The 27,662-nt window shown below is 45.5% G+C and overlaps 1 protein-coding gene across 1 annotated transcript in view; it reads right to left on the bottom strand.

Moving 5' to 3' along the window:
* The window catches only part of Dhx35 (DEAH-box helicase 35), a 63,321-nt gene extending 43,985 nt beyond the window's left edge, over positions 1-19,336 (bottom strand). Inside the window, exons 1-4 of the mRNA XM_032904662.1 lie at positions 19,238-19,336; positions 12,606-12,739; positions 8,424-8,516; positions 7,918-7,995 (exon numbers count right to left, since the gene is read on the bottom strand). Of these exons, the coding sequence (XP_032760553.1) occupies positions 7,918-7,995; positions 8,424-8,516; positions 12,606-12,739; positions 19,238-19,277 (345 nt within the window). The 5' untranslated portion in view covers positions 19,278-19,336. The remainder of the gene's footprint in view (positions 1-7,917; positions 7,996-8,423; positions 8,517-12,605; positions 12,740-19,237) is intronic.
* Positions 19,337-27,662: the final 8,326 nt, after the last annotated feature.

Here is a 27,662-nt window from a genome sequence, read left to right as displayed (position 1 = left end):
TCCGGTCATGGACTCAGTCTGCACACAGCACGCCTCTGAAACTCAGCTTTCCAAGCATCACAGCACGTCACTGCTCACGGTTAATTTAAGCGTTCTTTGCTCTACCAAGGGAGAGCCTGCAGTTGCACGGAATGTTCTCTATAGCTACAGACTTGGAGCTAAAATGAAACTGATTTAGGAGCTGGGGTTTCAAACCACACATAGGGAAAACTGCTCCAACTTTTAGCTGACTCGTCTTTCAGTGACATAAAAGGTTAACTCACTGCAGATTCCAGAGAAGAAAGGCTGAGGGCTGCTCTTTCCCCACGAGGAGTAAGAGACAATCACTGCAGTGTGCACATGCCATCAGTGGAAGGCAGCCAAACCTCGGGAGGAAAGCTTCTACAAATGTGCCTGTCCGGCAGACTTAGCTCATAAACACATGCTATCCCTCTGAGGGGTTTTCATGTTTATGGCGTTACCCGCTTTTAGGATTTGTAACCTTGTATAACCTCTAAATATTCACTTCTGTACTAAAAAGATCCAAAGACTCAGGTAAAAATGAAAAGGAAGCAAGTGGAATAAACATGACTAAAAGTAATCAGCGGCGGGCTTGGAGTAGGACCCTGCTACAGCACTGGCCCAGCAGCACCAGGCTCTACGTCAACCGACAGCCCTAAAACAAACAAACAAACAATCCACTACACTGTGCAAGTTTACAGGAAGTCCTAGAGAAGAGTGTATCAGGAGAGACCTAACAACACTCAAAACAAAGGACATACACTTACACAGTGCACTTAGAAAAGCAGTAAAACAATTAGAAAACAGTACACCATAATACAACATAGAGAGCTGAAACAGAGATTTCTGAGTTTATCCACATCTGGAGGAAAACAAACCACACCATTCTGAAAAGGAACCCATTCAAGTAGACAAAGCAGCCGGGAAGATGGGACGCCCTACTGAACCTCAGTACCAAAAGACAAAGGAGCAAAGTGCAATTCCAGGAAACAAAAGTGTGACCCTAGAGTCTGGACAGGTAGCTCAACAGCACAGCGCTTGCACAGTGAGTCCTGGGCTCCATCGCCAGCACAGAACCCAAGAAGAAGTGGAGAGGGGGACAATGTAGGGGGAGAAGAGGAAAGAGAAAAGGAGAATAGGAAAGGAAAGAAAGAAAGGAATGGTATAGTAAGACTACATTCAAATATTCTCAAACATGATTTTTTCAAAAATTACTGAATGTGGGGCAGGAGAAAGAGTGGTTAAGTGTAGAGGGCCGCAATAACATTCGCCACCACTAGATGGCGCTGGCTTCCACTGCGCCCCACGTGGAAGGCCAGGTCAGTCAAGATGGCGCTAGCCTTTACCGCGCAAGCCAGCTCCCTATGGGGAGGTTAACTGTGTGCGCATGTGCAAGAGTGCCTTCTTGCCAGGTCTTTGCCCATTTCCGGGGCGTACCTGATGAGGTCATGAATAAGCAACCAATCAGGTGTGGGTGCGTGCACGGGAATAAATAGGGCGCCTGGCGCGCAAGCGGGCTTCCACCATGAGAGAGGAATAGACAGGAATAAAAGTCACTCATAGTAAGAATTTCTATGTCTCGCGTGCTTCTTGCCGGCGGAAAGTCGCGCGTGGGACATCTGGTGCCAAGAAACCCTGGATAAAAACATCGCCGGTGCCACGGGAAGCCTCCATTTCGTGGGAGAAATTCAGAAGCTATGAGTGGGGTAAGACCCTGAGAGACCATGGCTAGCCTTGATCTGCTCCAACTCTTACCACTGCCGGACGCGGCAGGTGCCGCTGGGGTTGCTCTGGCAACCCTCGGGCTTTTTCTATTGACCTTTGAGTTTCTAGCTACCGCCAAACGGCGTCAGAGGTTGCATGGGAGCTGCCTAGGTAAAACAACAAAGCGGAGAGTGTTGGAGCAAAGAAAAAGATGGTCAGAAACAGGGGGTAGTGAAAAGTTGCAACGAGAAAAGGAAGCTGATCGATCTCAAGTAGCAGTCCCCTCCAATTCGGAGGTGAAATATTGGGGAAAGAATGCCCCGGTAGAGAAGGGAGGAGGTAAAAGGAACACAGTATGTTGGCAGAAAAACTTTGTCTTGGTGCTTATAAAGGTGTATTTTAAGCTCCGGCGCCGGCTCTCGGGAAGCCAAGCGGTCGTCCGGCGCTGACTCGACAGCTTTACAGAGTCATGCTGATCAGATTTGATCGAGGCAGACCGCCTGAAAATTTATTCAGGAGAATCAAATAAAAGGACATCTCAGTGCCCGTGCACAGCCTGATGGAGTTTATGTAATTGGGTTGTGAGTAAAAATATTCAGGGCTGTGTTTCACTTCCATACCATTGGCAAATGTCGGTCGTGCCGCTCAGATAATATATCTTAGTATCTTACAGGAATTGGGTTTCAACACGTTGGTGGACTAGTCCAGGAATTGAGACAATCCATCGCCCATATCAACTCCACCCGAGTGGATAGTCACCGTGGACACCATCTGGTTTTTTCCCTCTTTGTCTATTGTTTGTCTCTGGTGCACCAGGATGTCTCCATGTCTGTCAGTTTATGTCTGTGATTTTTGTTTCTCGTTGTTTAAATGTTTTACGTTTCATGTTCAAAAGAAAAAATGGTAAAAACCTTATCTGCGGTCAAGGCACACCTTGACTTGGTTTTAACTCGTTTCAAAAGGGAACAAATGAATAGAAAAACAGTTTCAATCAGGTCTTTAAAGCCCTGTGCCTAGAGCCAGGTGTCTAGATTAGCTGGAGGAGCTGCTTAGAAGCTGGCTAAGCATCTACACGGGCTGATCTTAAAGGTGCTAACAGCTTCTCAGCTTCTTTGGTACAAGAGTTGATAGCTGTTTCTCTTAGAAAAATCCCTGACTGGTTAATTGACTCAACAGGTGACAAGGTGCATCTCTTAAAATCATAGCTAAAAAGGTAAAAATGGTGTTTGGTATATATATTAAGATATGTGTAGCCACTTCAATTTTGTTTCTCATTGGTTTTAAATGTATAAATATGCTCTGCTTGCCTTGGTTGTGGACTATTGGCTTTCAAGTTATTGAACATGGTTAAAAGGTATAATATTGGTAACAGAAAGTTGGCTTAAAACTGTAATTTAGATGAAGTAATTCTAGATACACGTGACATTGGGCCACCCCTAGTGAGACAGGTCTAAATTGAGGTAATTTTTATGGAAATTCTTATGCTAGAAACCAGGCTTCTAAAAGAATTTAGGACATTGTCTCCAAAGGTATTGGAGACCACGCCATTGTGCGTTCTAATGTAGAATTGATAGTCAAACTTTACAACATAATAGATAGACTTGTGGTGCCTTGGAGACTAGATTGTTGGGGGTTGACTTTTGCTTTCCATAGGTGTGGCTTGCCCTGAAGTTATCTGTATTCTAATGCTAATTTCCACTGCCCGGAGAACAGCTGCCTAGTCACATACTAAGAGCTCAGGTGACCTTGTGGTGGTGGTCTGCTGTTACAAGGAGAATTTAAGATTGTGATTAAGGATTGCCAGTGTTACATTGACTAACTCAAATTTATTTATAATTGAAGAAAAATCAAACAGGTAGAGATTGTATTGGATAGAGATTGTTACAAGATTTATAAAGGATTGATGAGGTTTTAGAACTTATGAGAACATTACAGCTTGTTTGCTTACTCCAACTGCCATTTCAAGATAGATTTAGAGGATTGTTTTTATGCAGTTTGTTTACATCCTGGCGATTATGAGTTTTTATTTTGTGAGCTTGCTTATAATTTTAGAGAGCCCATAGAGTGATATCATTAAAAGTGGCTAACAGCCTTATATTATATAATTTTGTTACTTCTTCAATGTAAAAGGTTAGAACCTTAAATCTTTCAGTGTATATGAAAAATTTTACTACAAACTTTTGCTCTCAAAATGAGCTTTAATATTTGGGGAGTAGCATGTTACACTACTCCAGAAAAGAATATTTGAAGCTAATGTTAAGCTTCTAAGGATGTTAATTGGCTAAGTACCTCACCTTACCAGAGGACTTAGGTCTTTGTTATGCACATTGGAGATAAAGCTTCAGCTGTTTTAGTACAGAGTTGTGGACTGGAGTCATGGAAGTATTTTAATAAGAAACCTAGTAAAACATATCTTGTTTCCAAACAACAGTTAATTGGTTATTACAAAATACTGATATTTGGCCTATCACATATACAAATTTCAGGCAAAATTGATAATTTTACTCCTTGCATGCTTTTGTATTTACTGTAAATTTGTGCATGCAACCCATAGAAAATGCGCTTACTGTATTTATAGATGGTTCATCTAATGAAAAGGCTACATGTATGATTGGATCACTTGTTTATTCTCTTGAGTTTCCCCTGCTTCAATATAGACTATTAAATTACGTGCTGTAGCCACTGTTTTTAAATGTTAAAAATCAAGCTTTCAATTCATATACTGATAGCCAAAGGTGTGGCTTGTGGTTTTACAATTGATTAAAAGGTTTTATCTTTTTAGATACTACTAGCCCTCAAATTTTACAATTACTTAATGCTTTATTGGAGACAGGTTTTCTACTTGAAATCAGTGAGTGATTCCAGTATAAATTGTCTGACAACTCACTGTCCTTTCAGTGCTCTGGCTCAGACAACTAAACAAAACCATAGACCCAGCTCTTTGAAAATGATAATGGAGTTGATAACACACCCTCACGAAAAGAGGAAGACTCCATTTGCTTACTTTCAACGCCCAGCCTCACCCTGCCAACTCAGATTTCTAAATAAGGCTAAATCTGGACCTTGTTTACAGGATTTGACATTTCTAATTAATGCTTATGTTTAGGTAAATAAAGTTTGTGAGGTGCTGGAGAGATGGCTTAGTGGTTAAGAGCACTAAATACTGTTCCTTTATAGGACATTTAAGAACTCAAACTGGATTGCCTAGACTCCTTAACTAGGGAGGACAGATACCAGACAGATTAGGCCTTACATAAGAAAAATTAGTAAAAAAATCTCATTCTTTATATATCCAAAACAATAATGCTAGAAACAATAATTTGGTATACAAGTCAAATTATAAATACAAGTGCTCAGTGTCCTCAATTTAATCCTCGAGGACTTATCTTAATAAACAATATTTTAACAATTTTAATAAATAAATAGGGGGAGATATCCCTGAATGCTAATAATACTCCTTTTATTTCAATTTTAAAATTTGGATGCCAAAGTTTATGGCACCCTACAACTAGGCATACTTCTGCCTAGGTGAAATAGAGAGATCCACATATTGACATGATCCTGTCCAGATATTTTATATGGGGAAGAGGGAATGTTTGTGTTTTTTCTACAGGATGCTACAAGAGTGTGCCAGCTGCCTGGGTGGTTGCTGAGACTTGCTGATCCTGGTTACATGAAGATTCAGCTCTCGTGGTTCGGGTCCCTAGAGTCATTCCTCTGCCCTGAAAGGAAGGCGGAAGATCCCCCCTTCACCTTTTGTCATCACAGAAATCTTGCCGTTGCTGCAGTCAGTGTTACCGCTGCGTGTGTTCCCGTCCCACTGTGGCCTACGCTCAGACTCTGTACACTGCTGCTTGCTGATTCCAGCTGTTACCCCTGTCCCTTCATTTCCCTGGTGACTCTTGCTGCCTTAACTGGTAACTGGTGTTGCCATTTTACAGACTGTAGCTTCACAGAAAGCCACCTGTGTAAAGCTACAATGACTGGAGAACTCTGTCCTGGTCATACAGATCTCAGAAATTGGTTCCATTGTCTGCTGGTTGTTCCAGAGAAAATGACTGATCCTGAACTGTCCTGGAAAAGACCTTGACACTTTCGCTGCTATTGTAGCAGTTATTACAGCTGCAGACATTGTGTCTGCAGTGTCTGAGTTATCCTCCCCTATTGTTAGACAAGTACAATGGGTGAACTTTCTGGAGTAGTTACTAACAATTGGGAATTCTAAATTTCATTATAGGAGTGGCTTGACCATGGCCCTTGGTGGCAACAGCTGAGGAGGACCAAATGAGGTGCCCACTACTTATCGGGAGTGGCTCTGTTTGATGCAGCCCTATGCTGTGGATCAGTATTCATACCATTGGTTGGTTTGCAAACTCAGATCTCAACAGTAATGTGACAAGGCCGTTATTCACTCAAGCACTTATGGCCATTGTACAAAGGGCCTCCACTGAATTTGGTTATCTTGCTCAGGACTTACTCTGTATCTGAGTTCCCTGCTCCTGCACCCCAAGGACCTGTGGGTCCATTTGCACTGGGAGGAGAGGGTCTCTCTCTGTATTCTGAGTTCTCTGCTCTTGCACCCCATAGATCTGTGGATCATTGCACTGGGATTGAGAGAGACTCAGTGATTTCCTTTGATCAGCCCCTACACATCGCTGAGGTTTCCTCATTGCACGCGATATGGGTGATCATGACTGCTATAAAATTTATAAATAAAAAGGGTGAGATGTAGAGGGCCGCAATAACATTCGCCACCACTAGATGGCGCTGGCTTCCACTGCGCCCCACGTGGAAGGCCAGGTCAGTCAAGATGGCGCTAGCCTTTACCGCGCAAGCCAGCTCCCTATGGGGAGGTTAACTGTGTGCGCATGTGCAAGAGTGCCTTCTTGCCAGGTCTTTGCCCATTTCGGGCGCACCTGATGAGGTCATGAATAAGCAACCAATCAGGTGGGTGCGTGCACAGGGGATAAATAGGGCGCCTGGCGGGCGCAAGCGGGCTTCCACCATGAGAGAGGAATAGACAGGAATAAAAGTCACTCATAGTAAGAATTTCTATGTCGTGCTCCTTGGGGGGAAGTCGTGCGTGGGACAGTTAAGAGCACTGACTCCTCAAGCAGAAGACCTGGGTTCAATTCTCAGTACCCACATCTGTAAGTCTAGTCCCAGGGGATCTGTCGCCTGCTTCTGGCCTCTGTGAGCACTGCGGGAACATAGTACAGTGGCATACCCTCAGGCAAACACCCATACACATAAAATACTTATAACACATAAAATCTTAATAACATAATTTTTTAAATATTTTAAGTCTTTAAATGAAAATCATGGTGCTGTGTTGATGAAGGAAGAGAGGCAGAGTCTGTCTCCTTCTCTCATAACACACACTTGAAAAATAGGCCAGGCACAGAAGCTCGCATTTGTGTGTTCTGTTGATAGTGATGTTGTTGTTGTTGTTGTTGTTGTTGTTGTTGTTGTTGTTTTTGACACAGGGATGGATCCTTGGCTGGTCTAGAACTAGCAAATATAGACCAGGCTAGGCTGAAACTCATAGCAATCCACCTGCCTCTGCCTCCTGAGTGCTGACACTTAAGGCATGCACCACCATGTCTAGTATCCGGGGTGGCTAAGCAGAAGGACTGCTTCAAGACGGAGGCTAGCTCCAGCTACGTGAGACTGTCTCACAAAGAAAAGAGGAAAGGAGAGGAAAATCACTGTGAAATCATTCTGAAGGCTTTCTGTCAGTTTTTTCTGTTTTCCAGCTTTAATAAATTCTCTTGTGATGAGAAATGTGTCTCCAGGTCCAGAGCTGCCCCATTTTACTATCTCACTTCGGTTCTCCATTTTGCTGTAGTTAGTACACGTAAACAGTCATAACCCCACACTTGGAAGAGCCTTCCTGTCCAGCCTGCAGCTGCTTCTCCAACCACACCCCCTTACCATGGAGAGAAATGTGAAGTGACACTTGCAAGTGCCCACAACCCTTCTGCTGGCAGATCTGGGCTTTAAACAAATATATACCTTTATTCCCTAAGCACTTTACCACTAAAAGGTTCATAACAGCAGCTATCAATTCGGCAAATTTCTAATCATAGCTCTTCTTAAGCTCAACTCTGAAGGAGTGGCTTCTACTACTTGGTATTATTTTAGGAAATAAGAAGGAACTGATCGAGGAGACAGAAAGGGCAGGCACAATCTACAATACAAAGAGAAACTTACGGTCACAGCAGCTACTCTGCGAGGCTGGGTCACTCCAACCACTCGTCCTTCCGCTGTCCAGCCAGCTTCTGCCAGGTACTGCAAGTAGACCCACAGCTGATGCCACTGTCCAAACAACCCTCCCTCCAGGTGACCCTGCACTGTGCTAGGTCACCAAGAAAGGAAACAACACAGTATATTGAGGTATAACTGGGCAAACTATTTGACAGATGACAGACCTCAGGCTTGGTAATGTTAGAAATTACATGCATACCAAATCTGATAGAAAAATGAGAGACAGATTCAGCATGAAGACTCCCTATTTTAGAAATACAACAAATTGAAAACAACTATTAACTTTATTATTAATTTAAAAAAATCATAAGTTGAAAAGTTTAACAAAAATATCTGAGATGAGTAGTTCTTGGGGAGACCTTGATCATAGCAATGATAGTAAAGACCCCTTACCCCCGAGTTACGGAGCCCCCAGACTGAAATCTCCTGGCAGAATATTAGCACATGCTCACCTGTGGGATCTGGGTGCTCTTCCCACATCCCGTTTCTCCAACAATCACCACGGTCTGATAGTTTTCTACCAAATACAAAATGTGGTTCCTAAGCTGGGAGAGAATAAAATGACATTATAATCAACTGTAGTTTGTCTCAACAGACCAAGAAAACATGCTTAAACTTTTAAATACACAGTTTCTAGAAGAAAGTAAATAATAAGGGAAAAAACTATCAGAATGTGGTTCCAACTCTCGGGTGCCATGGTGTCGGCACGAGCCAAGATGTGAATGGAACACTTGTAGAACATGTGAGCTCTCAACTCTCCAATTAAAGATTTTCACCTATGAGAAGTAACACTGCAGACACTAATACACTCACATACCAGAACATAAGTGGCAGTGCTGCAGGAATATTAATATTAATACATGCACACACACATGCACACACACACACGTATTTAAAAACCAAGCATGGGTGTGTACACTTGTAATCCCAGCACCTACAAAGTAGAGACAGGAGAATACTAAAGGTCATCTTCAGCCAAATCACAAATTCAGTGCCAGCCTGGGCTTTATGAGACCCTGGCTCAAAAAACCCAACAGCCTAAATGTTCATAATAGGTGTGTGGTTAAATGAACATTCTCGATAATGAAACAACTCATAACTGTTTAAGACCAGATGTCTACAAGGTACACTAAGGAAACAAGGAATAGGCTAGTGTGAACGTGTACACGGTGTATGCACTTGTGGGGGGGGTATACACATGTGCAGAAGGGTGTCCGGTGTCCTACTCCATCACTCTGTACTTATTCCCTTGAGACAGGGTCTCTCACTGAACATGGAACAAGGCTGGCAGCCAGCAAGCCCCAGCCATCCTCCTGCCTCTGTCCCGCATTGGCACCTCAGTTACTACCCCTGCACAGCCATGCCCAGTTTGTCCTGTGGATGCAGAGATCCAAACTCAGGTCCTCGTGTGTATACAGCAAGCGCTTCTTCCTGCTGAGCATTTCCCAGGACCTTAGAGATAAATAACAGTGCTGAATCCAAGGAGGGAAAAGGGATGAAAAGAGCTTTGGGTTTTATACAACATTTATACATTACCTAATTTAAAATTAGGTTTTATTTTTTAGTATGGAAAATATCAAAACCAAAGCTCACAATAAAACAGGTAACTGAGTCCCATTCAGTGGGAGCAGGTCTAAAAAGTCCCAGAAAGTCCCAGTGTTCCATTTGCTTAGCTTTAGAGAGCATTTCTGAACTCACAGCTGATTCCAGAGGTGCTCCACAATGCCTCGTTCAGAAGGAAACCTGCCTCGGGCTTCCTCTCTGATCGGAGTTCAGCTCTTCTATTGCCATACCATGGAGGTGTCTTAGAGATAAGAGCTAGGATGCTGACAGCTTCCATCTAGCAAATACAGTCCTGGTTATTCAGGGCTCCTGAATTTGTTATACCTGGATGCAGATATGCAGTCCTTAGATCTTAAAGGAAGGAAAGTCTTCTCAAATCATTTGTTAATAATGAAGGTTCCTAGCTCTACCATCCAAGTTTCTAAAGAGTAGAGCCAGGCAGAACACAGGAACCTGCATGTATACAAATGAACACATAAATAAAATATGATTCAAGAAGGAGGAGAGGGAAGAGGGAAGAGGAAGAAAATTAAGCCAGGTGGTGGCAGTGGCACAGGCCTTTAATCCCAGCACTCGGGAGGCAGGGGAAGGTGGATTTCTGAGTTTGGAAGGCAGCCTGGTCTATAGGAGAGTTCCAGGACAGCCAGGGCTACACAGAGAAACCTTGTCTCGAAAAACCAAAAAGAAGAGAAATGAACGAGAAAGGAAAAACTCGAAAGGAGGTGGCATGCACTGCTGGAGAGGACCTGTGAGGAGCCAGTGCGTCCAGGTGTGGTGGCACCTACAGTCCCCACACTGGAGGCCAAGGCAGGAGGGACTGATGGAGGGAAGTTGACTGGGAGGCCATTGGTTCAGGTCTGGTTCGGCACTGAGTTGAGAGGGGCTGCACTGGACCTAAGGCTCCAGGGATGCTGCATTTGTAGAGAACCAGACAGGACACACGGGATGTCTGCACCGGAAGCTTCACGTGCTTTAGCCTAAGATAGCCAGACATGACAAGGAGACAGCTGGCATGGAGACCGGGAGAGACAAGGAGGCACTGTCACCAGGCCTTGTGAGGACAGGAGTGAATGTCAGACGGGGGGGGGCTGGCAGGCATGGACGCCGTTCACAGTAGTGTCCATACCCCAGAGGGAAGTCAAGGGGAGGCTGCCTTGGAAACGGGCCAGGAAAAGACTGGTGCTGCTTCAGTCAACTTCTGGCCACTGTGGCTGTGGCGAGGCTGGGATCAGGGCCAGGATCTTGCCATGCCTGGCTAGGCTCCACCACAAACTTCCTAAAGCTACCTTTACATTTGGTCTGAACAGGAGGAGAGGTGAGAGCGCAACACTGCCCTCCTCCCCATCTACATCCACCTTTAACATTTTTCAAGACTCCGACAGCACTCGGGCTCTGCTTGCTTTCCGTCAGTAATGTATACCTTAGATCCCTTTACTTCTGGAGAGGGCGCAACATGTTTTTATTTAGGTTTCATCTCACCTATACAGTTAGAAAATGATAGACAGTACAGAAAGGTCAACGACTACAGACTCAGTAAACAGCCACTTCCTTGTACTTGGGTAGTTCGAGTCGGGCACCTTATAAACACCACACAGGTGACCTCACCCAGGCCTCATAGCAATCCTACAAGGCAGGTGCTATTAGCCCATATCACAGATAAGGAAATACAAGCTTACAATAGTGAAGCAAGGTCACCCAGCACGTGACTGGTGAAACAGGGAGGAACCCTGAAGTCCGCTCCAGAGTCTGGATACCTCATCATGACTCAAATATGGTGCCTTTCAGTGGTGAGGAAGTGGTCATCTCATGTCCTGAGGGTCCCACCCATATATCCCAGTCACATATGAATTAAGAAGGCTGCTGTCCCCCATCTAAGTAGAAAAAGAACACATTCGTAGAAGGGTGTTCCCAGCAGTGTCTGAGTGAAAGGAACCCAAGTCTTTTTTTTTCCTTCTTTTTTTCGGAGCTGGGGACCGAACCAAGGGCCTTGCACTTGCTAGGCAAGCGCTCTACCACTGAGCTAAATCCCCAACCCCAGGAACCCAAGTCTTAGTGGGGCTGGTACCACAGCAACTCAGGAGACCGAGGCAAGAAGATCACAAGCTCAAAGCTAGGCTGGACTACACAGTGAGTTCAAGGCCAGACCCTGTCTCAAAATAAAAATAAATAAAAGGGGTGCTAGGGATATGACACAGCTCAGGGCTTGAACACTTGATGGCACATCTTGGATTAAATCCTCAGCAGCACAAATTAAAAAAAAGGAAAAACAAACGAACAACCACCAAATGACCAGTGTGCACGCTGCCGTCCACACCACAAGTCATCCCAAAGACACCGTAGGGAGGCAAAATTCAAACCTCAAATGCTCCAACACCATTTAGCCACCAGTAAGCCTACTTTCTGACTGCAAGGGGACCACCCATGTGAAGCTGCCGACAGCTCCATCAGCAGTGTCCGTGGTGCTGAAGGACTTTGGGGAGAACAGAAAGGTTCTCGAGTTCATGCACTGACCCCATGGAGCTGAGCGTTCGCCATCTCAACTGTACTCACAAAGCGGAGTGTCTGGTAACCCCACGAAATCCCAACACTGTTTCATTAAGGATTAAGAGTACCAAACGATCTCTTCCAAAGACAGACTCTTAAATTACCAATCAACTCTGCTAAATACATCTTTGAAACGAAAGCAAAAGTTGGCCATATGTCGATAACGTCTTGACTTAGAAGTTCACTGTGTTACTGTGTCGTCTTCTGCATTGGAAGTTGTTCATGATAGAAAGCAACGAAAGGAAAAAAGAAATGCCTTCCTGATCTTTCCCATTTCCTAATATGCAAGATCTAAAAAAAAAGTCTTCAGGACTTTCCAGTCTTAAAGGATGTGTGTTCTCTCCCTTCCTTTCTCGCTCTCTCTCCCTCTCCCAACAAGCACGCACGCACGCACGCACGCACGCACGCACGCACCGGCACACACGAATGGGGAAGGGCCCCGGTAACAGTAAACTTGTAACACCATTCAGTGTCAGTCCTGTTCCTTCTGTGGCAGGCTCACGGTGGGGGCCACAGACACGCTGTACCTTGAACACGGGCAGCTTCTGCCGCTGCTGCTCTATGGAAAGGGCAGCGTAGGGATTGTAAATGACAGTTGTCCCAGAGTTCTCAGTGACACTTTGTCTCTCTTCGGAGATGCTGACCCCTGGCCCTTCTGTACCTGCAGCAGAAAAATTTTCTTCAGATTCTGGTGTGTTAAACAGAAAAGAGTGTATGAAAGTTATACATTTCCAAAGACAGCTATACAAAGGAAACAATGCTTTTGACTTCAAATTTTTAAAACTTTGGAGTTTTAAAAGTTTAAAAAAACAGAGGGAGGTGCCTGACAGAACACAAAAACAAAAGAGCCATCCCCACAAGCTCCAGTGCAGAGTCTAGAAAAAAGGACAGGGCGGTCCTACTGGGTCATCTAGAATTGGGCCCTACCCAATTCTGAACAGAGTGAAAGAAGTCTAATGGGAATCTGTCACGGACAAAGCCTGTGGACCAGACAGCAAGACTCAGCGAGAACAGGAACCAGGAGCTTAGGCTGCCACCTCCCCCTGGCTCACCTCTGTATCTCTTGACAAGTCCAGAACCTTGAGGCCGAGGGGTAGTTTCTCCACAGGCTGTTGCTGGCACAGAGTTCAGCCCGCAGCTGACTGCCAGCCATCCAAGCACCCACTTACAAGACAGACTGCAAATGCTTCAGGGCAAGCACTGCTCTGAGCACTAGAAACCAGCCCCGGGCAGCACAGATGCAGACTGACCCTCACGGATTCACTGCCTCTCACGGGCTGCCTCCCAGTAACATGATATAACAAGAATGACAGGTAACTGCCAGGAAGTAAAAGGAAAGGGACTTGGAGCTCTCGGTGTAGGCTGTGTACAGCAGTGGAGGCTCTTTATATTGGACCATGGGGGACTCCCATCCGCCTTAGAAGCAAGGCCTACCCTGATGCAACTGCCCACAACTAGGGTAGATACAAGGGAAATGGCAATCCAAGAAACATGGCAGGGCAGATTAATCCACAGACAGCCATAGCATCTTGCTCAGAACAATGGCAAATCAAGAAGGCTGATCCCATGGAGAAGTATGGGTCCCATATGGTCAGCTTTTCCTTCTTCTCATGCCAACTTGTCTCTGTGACCCAAGGACAGAACTAGGTTGAGATACAACTGGCGAGATGGCTCAGTGGTAAAGAGCACTTGCTCCTCTTACGGAGGAACCAGGTTTAGCTCCCAGTACCCACATGGTGGCTCACAACCATCTGTAACTCCAGTTCCATGGGATCTGACACCAGATGGTACACGTGGTGCACAGATTAACATGCAGTCAAAATTCACACACATAAAAATAATACTCTAAGAAACTAAGTTGAAAGGTAGAAACGGGCTGGAGAGACATAGCTCAGTGGTTAAAAGCAGTTGCTTCTCCTGGGTTCCGTTCCTAGTACAACAAGGTGACTCACAACCAACTGTCCATTAACTCCAGCTCCAGAGGGTCTAACAGCCTCTTCCGGTCCATGAGGACTAAGCACATGCATAGTGCACATGATGATTTGTGTATGCTTGGCCCAGGGAATGGCTCTATTAGGAGGTGTGGCCTGTTGGAGTAGGTGTGTCATGTGGGCATGGGCGTAAGACCCTCACCCTAGCTGCCTGGATGTCAGTCTTCCACCAGCAGCCTTCAGATGAAGATGTAGAATTCTCAGCTCCTCCTGTACCATTCCTGCCTGGATGCTGCCATGCTCCTGCCTCTGAACCTGTAAGCCAGCCCCAACTAAATGTCCTTTATAAGACTTGCCTTGGTCATGGCGTCTGTTCACAGCAGTAAAACCCTAAGACAGTACACATACACACATGCAGGCAACCACTCAAAATATAAAATAAAAATAAATCTTGTGGGTTGTGTTTGTATTTTTTTTTTTTTTTAGACAGGGTTTCTCTGTGCAGTTCTGGCTGTCCTAGACAGCTCACTCTGTAGACCAGGCTGGCCTCAAACTCAGAGAGAGATTCAACTGTCTCTGCCTCTCAACTGCTGCAATTAAAGGCCTGCATGAACTTCTGCCAAGAAAAAAGCAAGAGTATGATTCATCTGAACAGAAGATGCTGGGTCTGCAGACTCCTCAAAGCAAGTTCAAAGCTCAGCAGTTCATCTCCAGCCCTATTCCAGGAACGTCCAGGAACACAGCTGCCAACAAGCAGGTAAGTGGGGCACTGCTGCATCTGCCAATGCTAATCTCCCTCCAGCCAGAGAAGAGACAGAAGAGCCTGGACCAAAGCCTGGGCTGGAAAGCAGGTTTCATGGCCTCCTGTTTCCACTGCTCCATCCCACTTCCCAACCCAAACTGAGTCCTCCTGTTTCCACTGCTCCATCCCACTTCCCAATCCAAACTGAGTCCTCCTGTTTCCACTGCTCCATCCCACTTCCCAATTCCAACCGCGGCAGAGAACACTGTATCCTCTTCTGCCCTGTTTTTGTTCAGAACACCCTTCTTCTCAAAACATTTAAACCATGCCATTGTATCTGGAGTATCTGAACACTTCCTGTGAGTTCTGCATCCTCCCACACACTGGTCACAGCCCTCCCGGGGCCTCTCTTGTCTCTAACCTACAGCTGTTAGGAACTTTTACAAGAACAGCTGCTGAACGGATACACGAGCTTTTCTTCTCCTTACAAAAGACTCCATTCAGCCCAACGGAACCCCAGGCTGCTTACACACCCCACAGCCCACTCTGTTTATGGCAGCTTTTAAATTGGGAGTGTGTGACATGCTTAAGGAAGTAGCATTTTTGCAATTTTCGAAAACCATTAATGCTTTCATTCCCCCATCTGTAAAACAAGGCTGACAACAGCACCCAATTCAGAACCCCTTCCAGGGTGTTGGATATCCTAGAGCTAAAGTCATAAGCAGTTGGGAGCCACTCGGTGCTGGGAACTAAACTTGGGGTTCTCTGCAAGAGCAGCAAATGCTCTGACCACTGAACCATCTCCCCAGCTTTTGCAAGGCACAAGGACAGCCACCATTAAATACTTATTGAGTAAGAAAACAAAATGGACGGGCCCTTCTGACCACCCATGGTGCCAGGTTTTCTGGGAAAACCTCAGGCAGATCGCACAAGGTCAGTATACCACACTACTAAGTTAGAGGTCACAAACTAGAAATTTAAGCTCTCCGTTTACACCATGACTAAACAATTTTAGATGGTTCTTCTTGTTGGCTTGTAATGGGGAGATGTTTCTTGTCAGTTTGGTTTTATTAGACAGGGTCTTGCTGTGTAGTTCAGGATAGCCTGAAACTCACTACAAAGCTCAGGCTAACCCTGAGCTTTCGATCCTCCTCCTCAGCCTTCCAAGTGTTGGAAATACAGGCGTGTACCACTACACTCAGAAAAATACTGCATTTAAAACATCAACTAAAAATTTCCCATTTCAGAGCTACGTTTTGCCAAGGGTCTGTAATCCCAGATACTCAGAAGCCTAATGCAGGAGGATCACAGGATGAGAGCCTGCCTAAGCTAAGAGGAAGACCCTGTCTTTTTTTAAAGAAGAAAAAAATTCCAACTCTGAATCATTCATGTGGAGTGTGGTTCAGTATGTGCAAGTTCGGATGTACATCTGTACAATGCACACATGTCCCCAATACAACCCTTCAATCCACCACACATTAGTCCATTACACACCTCCCCTCATGCAGTTGTCTAAATGGCCCTATAGTTATCAGAGCCTGTGACTTTGGGCCTACAGGACATTCCCGTGATTCCAAGATCTGACCTTACACTCAGCTCCAACCACCTCCCTGACCTGCAGTTCCCACAACTCACTTCGTATCTGGAACTTTTTGCTCATATGTGAGAATATCATTCATCAAAGAGATGCTGTTACTAGCTGATAAGATGCTGATAAGTGAAAGTGATTTCCCAGGGCTCAGAACCCACCAAAGCTACTCAAATATCAGTGAATGAAAACTGTATACCTGGGCCAGTGGGTCCCCAACTTTGCTGCATGCCAGAAGCCCCTGAAATGTTTAAAAATACTGCTACCTAGTTCCTGATTTCTTGACAATAATAACAAAAGGGCTGAATTTTTTTTTAATTTTCCAAGTGATTCAACAAGACAGCAAAATTTGAAACTCCTTTACCTAAGCCATCACCCAATCCAGACCCTGCTTAACTTGGCGGTCACCCTATCCAGAATGCAAGATTATCACTGTCTCTATCTTCTCTTTACTGTTCAAGTATCTAATGGGCTCTTCTGTCAGCTCCCACGCTAGAATTGAGGCTCAACATCCATCCTGCATTTTAATAGCAACTTCTCTCAAGAGTAGCCCTTCTTAACCATATCACTGCTGGGGTTAAAGCAGGAAGCCCTTTTTTTTTTTTTTTTTTTTTTAATTTACTTAAAGTATGTGTGTGAATGAGAGAGAGAGAGAGAGAGAGAGAGAGAGAGAGAGAGAGAGAGAGAACATGCACACGTGTGAAGGTCAAAGGACAACTTTGTAGAAGGAAGCCCTTTTTTTTTTTTAATTTACTTAAAGTATGTGTGTGAATGAGAGAGAGAGAGAGAGAGAGAGAGAGAGAGAGAGAGAGAGAGAACATGCACACGTGTGAAGGTCAAAGGACAACTTTGTAGAATCGCTCCATCCACCCTTACATGAGTTACAATGATCAAGCTAGTGTCATAAGGCTCTCACAGCCTTTGCCTCTGGGCCATCTCACTGGGCCAGAAGCTCAAATTCTTTTAACTCTTGAAAGACATTTCATGATGAAGTCCCTTCCCACCTTTCCAGCACCATCTCCTGCCACACACCAAAATATATTGACATGTAATACCGTCACAGTACTCCATTATTGGGGGTTGGGGGACATCCTCTTAACCCTTGAGAGCCATTCCCCACCTCACCATAAACAAACCATAACGAACTTTCTTCTCCCCTCAGTGTTCACTCTAAAACCATTACCATCTCTGCGACGCAGTCAATTCGCCACGCCGAGCTTCCCCTCCCTCCTCTCCACTTTTATATTATTATAATAACTGTGTATCTAGTGCCACGGGTGTTTTGTGCATTGTTTCATTTAATCCTCACAGCAATCCTATTATGACAAGTTACCGAGAGGGGAGCAGAGGCTTGGAGCATTTATGTGCCCCAGCAAGTCACCAAGTTAGTAAGTGGTAGGCAGGGACTGCAGTCTGGTATTTTTGGCCACCTTCCCTATCAGCACCCCTTCTGCTTTGCTTAGCATCTCTTCTCATGGACGTGTAACTTCAGAGTCTACATCTCCAGAGCTGAGCCCCAGGACGTGTTCATAACCCAACTGACTACAGAAGTGTACTCTCAATATACAAGATGAACTAAACAATGGGACAGACTTGTAGAGTAAGTAGTTCCAGGTTCTTTAACCAAAAAGGTACCCTGATCTGAGTTTTGACAACTTATTTAAGCCTCTATAGGACTTAACTCTTTGGTATGCTGATAAACACTTGATTAAGTAAATGGGTGGACAATCGGTTGATGCCTGGAAATGCTGACTAATGAAATTGTCACCAAGCAAACAAAGGAGACAGGGTATGTCTTTGTGGCCCTGGTTGTCCTGGAATGTAGACCAGACTTGGCTCAAACTCACTTCCTGCCTCTGCCTCCAAGTGTTGGCATTACAGCCACGGACTACCATACCCAGTTCATATTTTTTTTTAAAAGAATTATGTGTCACTTCCGTGAGTTTATTTCTCTAACAGGCACATGGTCAGAATTCCAGGGGCCACCTAAAACATCCATTAAAAGCTGTCCCTTGTTGCCTTTTCTGTCTCAAACGATCTTCATCACAATATAATGTATTCATCTATATCTTCTGGAGTGCAGATGGAGGAAAAATGGAAAATATGTAAGAAAAAGTAAGGGCAGAGGCTGCTACTGGTTAAGAAACAGTCTTCTGTTTTGTTTTGGTTTGGTTTTATAAGAAAGACACAGACAAAAGGAAACATCCTACATGGAGCACGGTCTGGTATGTATAATTCAACAAGAACCTGACCTGAGAAAATGCAAAAACAAAGGATTTTGTGATGGTGACTTGTTAGCCTACAAGACAAGAAGAGTGACAGCCAACAGGAGGGAGGGCGTTCACTTTGTGGTAAACATTCAGAGTGGGCAAACCTACCCTAAAACACTGGAATGCATTTTCTCTTTTATGAGCTGTTAAGTCCGACCACATATTCCTGACTCAACGCCCACAGGACAGGTGTTCGTATTCTGCCCACTTCCCAGGTGAAGGGAGCAATGCTCTGAGGGACTGAACGCATAAGCTCAAGGTCCTCCATCTATGGCTGCAAGGTAAAGGGGCGGGCTTGAACCCGGGCACTCAGACCCAAGCTTCTAAGCCATTGAGTTGCACCGCCTGGCGAACCCCAATGCAGCCCCAGGGCATCAGCAAAACACACATGGGACGCCTCAGGACTCTACATCTCAAGAAGTGCGGAGGAGGCTGAGAAACTCGAACAAGGTCACCCAGAGTTGCCGCCCAGGTTAGGGAGGCCTTGACTTCCTCTGGACCACCATGGGCTGCAGCATCCACGCGCGCAGAGGAGTGGTGCCCAGCCCTCCCGGGTCAGGCCAAAGGGCGGGTCCCCAAGCCGAAAGTCACGTCGCCGCATCTACTCAGGTTCCCTGCCGTGCCTTACCGGGTTTCCAGAATTTCACTGGTCCCAAGGGCGCAGCCATGCTGGGGTGAAAGGTCACGAAGAAGACTCCGCCCCTCTCGACGCGAGCGAGTCCCTCCGGGCTCAAGGGGCGTGGCCCGCGAACAGCCTTCGCCCGGGCAGCGGGAGAGCGAAGTGAAGTCACGCCCCCTAACACCGCCCACTGCGGATCACGTGACCCGCAGCTCGCTCTGGATTGTCTTTGAGTGCCTCTCCTTGGCCCACGTGATGCCGCGCGGCCATATTGGCGCCGGGATTGGCTGCTCTACCCTGCTTAGAAGCTCTGGGTTCCCACTAACTTCTAGGAATGCGCTGCTGTGTTCCCTGGCTGTCACTCACCAGCCTCAGAGTGTGCGCAGAGGCCGGGCTTCCCTGGTGAACTGAGAGATGCTGTTGTTTACACGCTGTCACAGCTGCGTCTCTTTTAGTCTCCTTATTTTCATACTGAGAGATAATAGTGGTAACGACCTCCTGCCTCTGATGATTCAATTAATACTTCTGTGTTCCCAGGGACTGTAGCTTCTTGTTTCCCAGGCGAGGCTGGGGCTTGGTAAACTGTAAATGAATAAACGCTGGGTAAACAGAATGATGCTTATTATCAGCAAGTAACACTGAAATGATACAGGCAACTTGTGATCTTCAGAGAAATGTCGGAAAATGAGAACGCAGGAGCATGCTGGGCTGGAAGATGAGACCAGAAATCAAATCAGTCAGGCCAGTGCATTTCACCCAGTGTTCCCCCCAAATCAACCGTTCTTAAATCAAATGCTTTTTTCCTACCTCTCCCCCAACCCTCCGCACATCAAGTCATTGCAGGACTAGGTGCATCTTTCCACTGAGGCCAGACAAGGCAGCCCAGTTAGGGGAACGGGATCTACAGGCAGGCAACAGATTCAGGGATAGCCCCAGCTCCAGTCATTGTGGGACCCGCATGAAGATCACACTGCATCAGATACAGCCCATGCTTGCTCTTTGGTTGGTGGTTCAGTCTCGGAGACCCAAAGGGTCCAGGTTAGTTGATTCTGTTGGTCTTCCTGTGGAGTCCCTGTCCTCTTCTGGGCCCTCAGTCCTTCCCCCAACTCTTCCACAAGACTCCCTAAGCTCCATCTAATATTTGGCTGTGGGTCTCTACGTCTGTTTCCATTGACTGCTGGATGGAACCTCTCAGAGCACGGTTCTGCTGGGCTCAAGAAAGCCACAAATTAAGAGGTTTTGGAACCTATACATTTTTAGAACTCTGAAGAAAATGCTTCATTCTTTGAAGGAAATGGCAAATTATGGAAATCTTTGTAAACAAGCAATCCTGATTCAGAATCCTTAGCTTGACCATCACCTGGCTGACATTTAATCTCAGTTGTAAACTGAGCTTTAAAGGAGTGTTCGACAAGATTCGGTACAGAGTACCTAACATAACGCAGGACACTACAGGCGCTAGGTCAGCATTGCCTCTCATGAATGCTCGACTCCTAGGGCAAATACACCAAGCTAGCAAAATCTGAGCTTAACTCACCTTCCTTTCTAGATGTGATGTGTTTCTTTAATAATTAAATGAAGTTCAACGCATGCTAATCCTTCTGTGGAGAATTCTTCACCCCTGCTTTAAAACCTTCCAGTCCTTGAAGGACCACCTCTAGGACCACTCTACTTTCCCTATCAAACATTCCCCCTGTAGAGGTAGGACTTACATGCCGATTTCACCGTAAGAACTGTTTGATTGAACTAAAGTTAGTCTGCCTCTGTTTTTATGCTGGGAATCCCTTTTTTAAATGTTTTTTAAAAACAATTTTATGTGTATGATTTTGCCTACATGCATGTGTCTCTGTACCAAGTGTGTGCCAGGTGCCCATGAAGGCCAGAAGAGGGCACTGGGTCCCCTGGAACTGAAGTTAGAGGCAGTTATGAGTCAGCAAGTGGGTGCTGGGACTCAGACTTAGATCCTCTGGAAGAGCAGTCAATGCTCTTAACCCCTGAACCAACTCTCCGGTCCAATGCTGAGAACTTCTCGAGGACAGGGTCTCATCATATTTTTTTTTATGTGTTGCCAATTGCTGAAAGTGACTATTGAGCAAGTACATATTTTGTTTCTAAATTATTCCAGCAATGTTGGTAGTCTAGCCCAGAGCCTCATGCTTACAAGGTAGGCCCTCTACTATTGAGCTATAACTCCAATACTGATTCTATTCTTATATGTTCATTAAAGTCAATCATATAGAAAGTAACATTTGTACATGGAAAATGTCTGCCTTTGTAGACATTATGAATGCAAGTAGTAGAAAACCAACATCAGGGGGTTGGGGATTTAGCTCAGTGGTAGAGCGCTTGTCTAGGAAGCGCAAGACCCTGGGTTCGGTCCCCAGCTCCGAAAAAAAGAACCAAAAAAGAAAAAAAAAAAAAAAACCAACATCAGGTCAGTAGAAATGCTTCGTGCAGCAGGCTTGGTGGCTTACATCTGTAACCCTAGCACTTGGAAGGCTAAGGCAGGAGGAACCCCAAGAGTTTATGATCAGGCTGGGCTACATAGTGAGATCCAGGCCAGCCTGGGCTACAGGGTGAGACCAGAATAGTGAATAAAAGTAGTTCATAGATATTAAAAAGTCCACGAGTATCTGACCTAAAGACATCAGGATACGTGACAGCCAGAACTCTGCTGCCTTCTCCCTCAGATGTAGTGGGGTGAACAGATAGTCAAATCAATGTCTAAAATCTTTTAAACATCAAACATTTCAAAAGAAAATTCCCTAGCAAATATATCTCTATCTGGCCTGTGTATCCATCCCTGAATCAATCAGTGAGGCCAGAGAATATGACGGACTGATTTGCTTAGGACTAGATCACATGTTCCATCACTAGGGTCAAGTACAGCCAGCCTCATTAGAACGACAAAGAGCACTGGGGACAGAATGGCTCCTCAGAAATCTTGGCATGGTTATCTAAGGATTAATGAATGAAGCTAAAATAATCTATCACACCCAATCGTGTATCCTTGCACTGTGGTTGCTAGATCATAAAGAAGCCAGATCAGACAGATGTCCCCTAAAGAGAAAGTTCAGAGAATTGTTCTACACAAATATGCTATGCCAGGATTTCCTGTTGAGAATCCAAGGTGGGTCTTCTGCAGCTGTGGTCCCACGTGCAAATGTGCCGGGTGACTTTGTACACCAGTGATGATGCTCGCATTCGTATTACCATAAGCAAAAGTGTTCACCTACTTTAGGGGTCCGAGTGTGGAGTTGTGGAGAGATCCACAGGAGAGAAACTCAGCAACTAACCCCAGGAGACTGTATTCTGCTGTGCTGGATAGTTGACACGAGCTAGAGGAAGCTTCAATTAAGAAAATGCCTCAATAAGACCTGGCTGTAAGGCATTTTCTTTTTTTTTTTTTTTTTAAACTTCAAACATAATTTTTATTGTTTATTTTTTTTTTTTATTAACTTGAGTTTTCTTATGTACATTTGAGTGTTATTCCCTTTCCCGGTTTCCGGCAAACATCCCCCTATCTCCTCCCCTTCCTTCTGGGTGTTCCCCTCCCTACCCTCCCCCATTGCCGCCTCCCCCTGACAGTCTAGTTCACTGGGGGTTCAGTCTTAGCAGGACCCAGGGCTTCCCCTTCCACTGGTGCTCTTACTAGGATATTCATTGCTACCTACGAGGTCAGAGTCCAGGGTCAGTCCATGTATAGTCTTTAGGTAGTGGCTTAGTCCCTGGAAGCTCTGGTTGCTTGGCATTGTTGTACATATGGGGTCTCAAGCCCTTCAAGCTCTTCCAGTTCATTCTCTGATTCCTCCAACGGGGTCCTGTTCTCAGTTCAGTGGTTTGCTGCTGGCAAGGCATTTTCTTAATTACTGATTGGTGGGGAGAGCCCAGCCCATTGTGGGTGGTACCACACCTAGGCTGGTGGTTCTGGGTTCTATAAGAAAGCAGGCTGAGCGAGCCAGGAGGAGCAAGCCAGTAAGCATCACTCCTACAAGGCCTCTGTATCAGCTCCCCGCTCCAGGTTCCTACCCTGCTTTAGTTTCTGTCCTGACTTCCTTTGGTGTTGAGCAGTAATATGGAAGTGTAAGCCAAGTAAACCCTTCCCCCCCCCCAAGTTGCTTTGGTCATGGTGTTTCATTACAGCAATGGAAACCCTAAGTCACAATGACTTCAGGAGCCTGTGATAGGCTTCAGGAACAGGATGGGTTTGGAAGGCTTCCATAGGCCTGAAAGATACTTTCTGGCAGCCTCAAAATTGGGACACTCCTGAAAGGGAGTGTAAGAGAGATGAGACCTGGGGATAAGAGGCAAACAGGCAGTGCCAGGCAAACTGGGGCACCTATCTAGGTTTGTAGCCCAGTGAAACCAGGTTTACCTGAATGCACTCAGTATAAAGTTCATTCATGGGCTGGAGAGATGGCTCAGCCATTAAAGGCCAGGCTCAAAACCAAAAATAAAGTTCATTCATACAGAAGCCTCTGGATACATTCACCTCATGGCTTCACAAAATGGCCCCTGTGGAGTTCAGAATTAACTACTCTCATGTAGCTCAGGCTGGCCTCCAACTCACTATGTAGCCAAGGATGGTCCTGAACTCACTATTCTTCTTCCCTCACCTCCCAAGTGCTGAAATGACAGTGTGCACCACCACGATGGATTTACAATGCTGAGAATCAAACCCCCCCTTTTTTTTATTAACTTAAGTATTTCTTATTTACATTTCGAATGTTATTCCCTTTCCCGGTTTCCGGGCCAACATCCCCCTAACCCCTCCCCCTCCCCTTCTTTATGGTTGTTCCCCTCCCCATCCTCCCCCCATTACCGCCCTCCCCCCAACAATCAGTTCACTGGGGGTTCAGTCTTAGCAGGACCCAGGGCTTCCCCTTCCACTGGTGCTCTTACTAGGATATTCATTGCTACCTATGAGGTTAGAGTCCAGGGTCAGTCCATGTATAATCTTTGGGTAGTGACTTAGTCCCTGGAAGCTCTGGTTGCTTGGCATTGTTGTTCATATGGGGTCTCAAGCCCCTTCAAGCTCTTCCAGTCCTTTCTCTGATTCCTTCAACGGGGGTCCCATTCTCAGTTCAGTGGTTTGCTGCTGGCATTCGCCTCTGTATTTGCTGTATTCTGACTGTGTCTCTCAGGAAAGATCTACATCTGGCTCCTGTCGGCCTGCACTTCTTTGCTTCATCCATCTTGTCTAATTGGGTGGCTGTATATGTATGGGCCACATGTGGGACAGGTCCTGAATGGGTGTTCCTTCTGCCTCTGTTTTAATCTTTGCCTCCCTATTCCCTGCCAAGGGTATTCTTGTTCCCCTTTTAAAGAAGGAGTGAAGCATTCGCATTTTGATCATCCGTCTTGAGTTTCATGTGTTCTGTGCATTTAGGGTAATTCGAGCATTTGGGCAAACAGCCACTTATCAATGAGTGCATACCATGTGTGTTTTTCTGTGATTGGGTTACCTCACTCAGGATGATATTTTCCAGTTCCAACCATTTGCCTATGAATTTCATAAAGTCATTGTCAAACCCCATTTTTAACGTGTGTTATGCAAGTGTTCTGCCAACTGAACATCTCCAGCCCTCCACGGCAATATTTTGGTGAGAAGATCCTTGTAAGAAATATGCGTATTCCCTTAATATCAGGAATAAGTGTTTTTCTTCGTCTTGTAGACACTCAGTGGTTTCTCTAAACCTATGCCCTATGCCTACGGCTTGGCTAGTGGAAAATTTAAATTTACATGTTTCCCTACATGAATCTCACATGTCCTAGCATGCACTCTTAGCTTCAAGCATGATTCTGTTTTGCATCCCCTAACCTTGACTTCTTTTGTGAAACGTTTGGGTTACATGAACCTGTAGATTAGGTTTTAACTTTTAAAATTACTTTTATTTACTGGGGGCAGGCACATTTATGCCATGGCATTCCAGCAGATGTTAGAGGACACACTGTGGGAGTTGGCGGGTTCCTGGAGTCGAACTCAGGTAGTCAGACTGGGCAGAAAGCACCTTTACCCACTAGGTCATCTATGCCATCTGGCCTTGGGTTTTCTAGTCAGCCACTTAAAATCCCTTCGTTTAAAAGCAACTCTAGCCACACTGCCCACAAAGGTGGGTTAGCTATCTCTATGGATTCTTTATTTTATGAGAGGATGTCGATCCCGCAGACTGGGTCTAAAAACTATATGGAACTCAACCATCAGTGAGGAAAGGAAATTATGCTGTGCTTAAGCATTGAATACTTGATAGAGATGTTTTATTAGTTGGTTAGATATAATAGTTGTATTAGTTATGACTCTTAAAGGTACTATGTGTACCATCTGCCTACGGAGATCAAGAGTCATTGGATTCCCTGGAACTGGAGGTTAAGGATGTCTGTGAACCACAATATGTAACCAAATCTGGGCTCTCTAGAAGCAACAGATACTCTAACCTCTTGTTGTTACTTTTGTTTCGAGTAAGTGCTAGTGCTGTTGGGGAGGCAGGCAGATGAGTCCTGGCGCTTACTGGCTGGCCAGCCTAGCCTACTTAATGAATTTCAAGGCAGTGATTGTGTCTCCAAAAAAAAGAAAAAAAACAAAACACACACACACACACACACACACACACACACACAAATACACCTTGCATGTGCATGCAGGGTGGGGTGGGTGCCAAGTGCTGGCTGAAAATGTAGCTCAGTGGTAGACTGGCATGTATGACCGCCGGTTTGATCCCAGCACTGGGGATTGCAATATATCCTAAATATTGACAGCTTAGTCTGCAGTGGCTGAGTAGGACATCCGATGGATGAGAACAGAACTCTTACCCTGGTACTTACCCTCCTCTTCTTTGGGATGAAGCCAATGATCAGCTATTATGAAGGGGAGCCTGTTATTGAACCTAGAACCTTGCACCTATCATTGAACTATACAGTCACTCCTGAGCAAACCAGGAGACTGCCCCAGGTAGTTCAGATCGCACGTAGGCAGTTTTAGTGGTACTTTCCAGACTGAAGGTTTGGTGCATCCTGAGGCTGATTTTCTTAGGATTCCATCTATCTCTTGTTCCTATTTGATTTCTGCTGCCAGAGAGAGGACAGTGTGCACAAGTGTGTTTGGCAGACAAGAACTCCCTATCCAGAGAAATTCACTGATACTTACTGTAGTGGGTTGGCCTAACGCTGCTTGCATTCTAATGCTATGGTGGGGCCCCAAAGACCCTGACCCCAGTTATCTGTGATTGATAAAGATGCCAACAGCTGACAGCTGTGCAGAAGAGACATGGGTAGGATTGAGGTTTTGCAGGCTTGGGAAGAGAGGATCAGGAGGAGAGGAAGGAAGAAGTTACCTTGGGATAAGGGTCATGAGTTGTTAGCCCTAAGGACTGCCCAATGGGAGCTAAGAGCAGCCCAGATGAAACACAGCAAATAGTAAGTAATAACTCAGAGTTTTTGATAGGAACATAGATTGTAACAGCATGGAGGGTAGGCAGCTGCCCAGCTACTATGCTCCATAAGGCATATTAAAAAGAGAAATAGAAACCCCAGGTCAGGAGTTTTAGTATTTACTACTACAACTTACCTGAAATAGGTACTCTGAATAAGAAATTTCTATTGGTTTAGAATTTCTCAAAAAGGTAAGTGTGTGTGGTGTATGTTTGCACGCGCACCCACCCCACCCTGCATGCACATGCAAGGTGTATTTGTGTGTGTGTGTGTGTGTGTGTGTGTGTGTGTGTTTTGTTTTGTTTTTGTTTTTGTTTTTGTTTTTTGGAGACACAATCACTGGCTTGAAATTCATTAAGTAGGCTAGGCTGGCCAGCCAATAAGCGCCAGGACTCATCTGCCTGCCTCCCCAACACTGGAATGTCATGACCCCATCCTGACATTTATGTGAGTTCTTGTGGTTGTTGCAAAGCAAGCACCTCAACAACTATCCTGTAACTCGTGCTTATATGGTATGTGTTCACGTGCATGTGTGTACTGCTGTGTGTATACACATCCACGAAGGGCGTGAAGCTCAATGTCAGGTAACTTCCTCACTTTCTAGCACAGGTGTGGAAATCAGATGCCTTGCAGGACTCAGCTGCCTCCTCCCACCGCATGGCCCAGGGATCAAACTCTGGTCGGCAGGCTTGACAGCAAATGCTTTGACCGGCTCAGCCGCTTTGCCAGTTCCATGCACCTTATTTTTAGAGACTGGACCAGCTGGCTAGGGTTAGAGCAGCTGGCCTCCAAGCCTCAGGGATCCTCCCCCTCCTGTCTCCACCTCCCCAGCCCTGGGATTACAGGTACAGGGCGCCATGTCTGGCTTTTCACCCAAGTCCTCATGCATAGACAGCCCTTTAGCAAATGATGATTTGAATGAAGGTCTACTGACAACCTCACAGAATGAGGACTGAAAATGCCAAGAGTTGAAATGCATGGTCACAATCGGGGTTTTGTGCCTGCA

The sequence above is a fragment of the Rattus rattus genome, chromosome 5 (assembly GCF_011064425.1).
Source record: "Rattus rattus isolate New Zealand chromosome 5, Rrattus_CSIRO_v1, whole genome shotgun sequence".
Lineage (NCBI taxonomy): Eukaryota > Metazoa > Chordata > Mammalia > Rodentia > Muridae > Rattus > Rattus rattus.
Note: the sequence above shows the minus strand (reverse complement) of the source record. Positions and strands in the feature narration are given on the sequence as shown.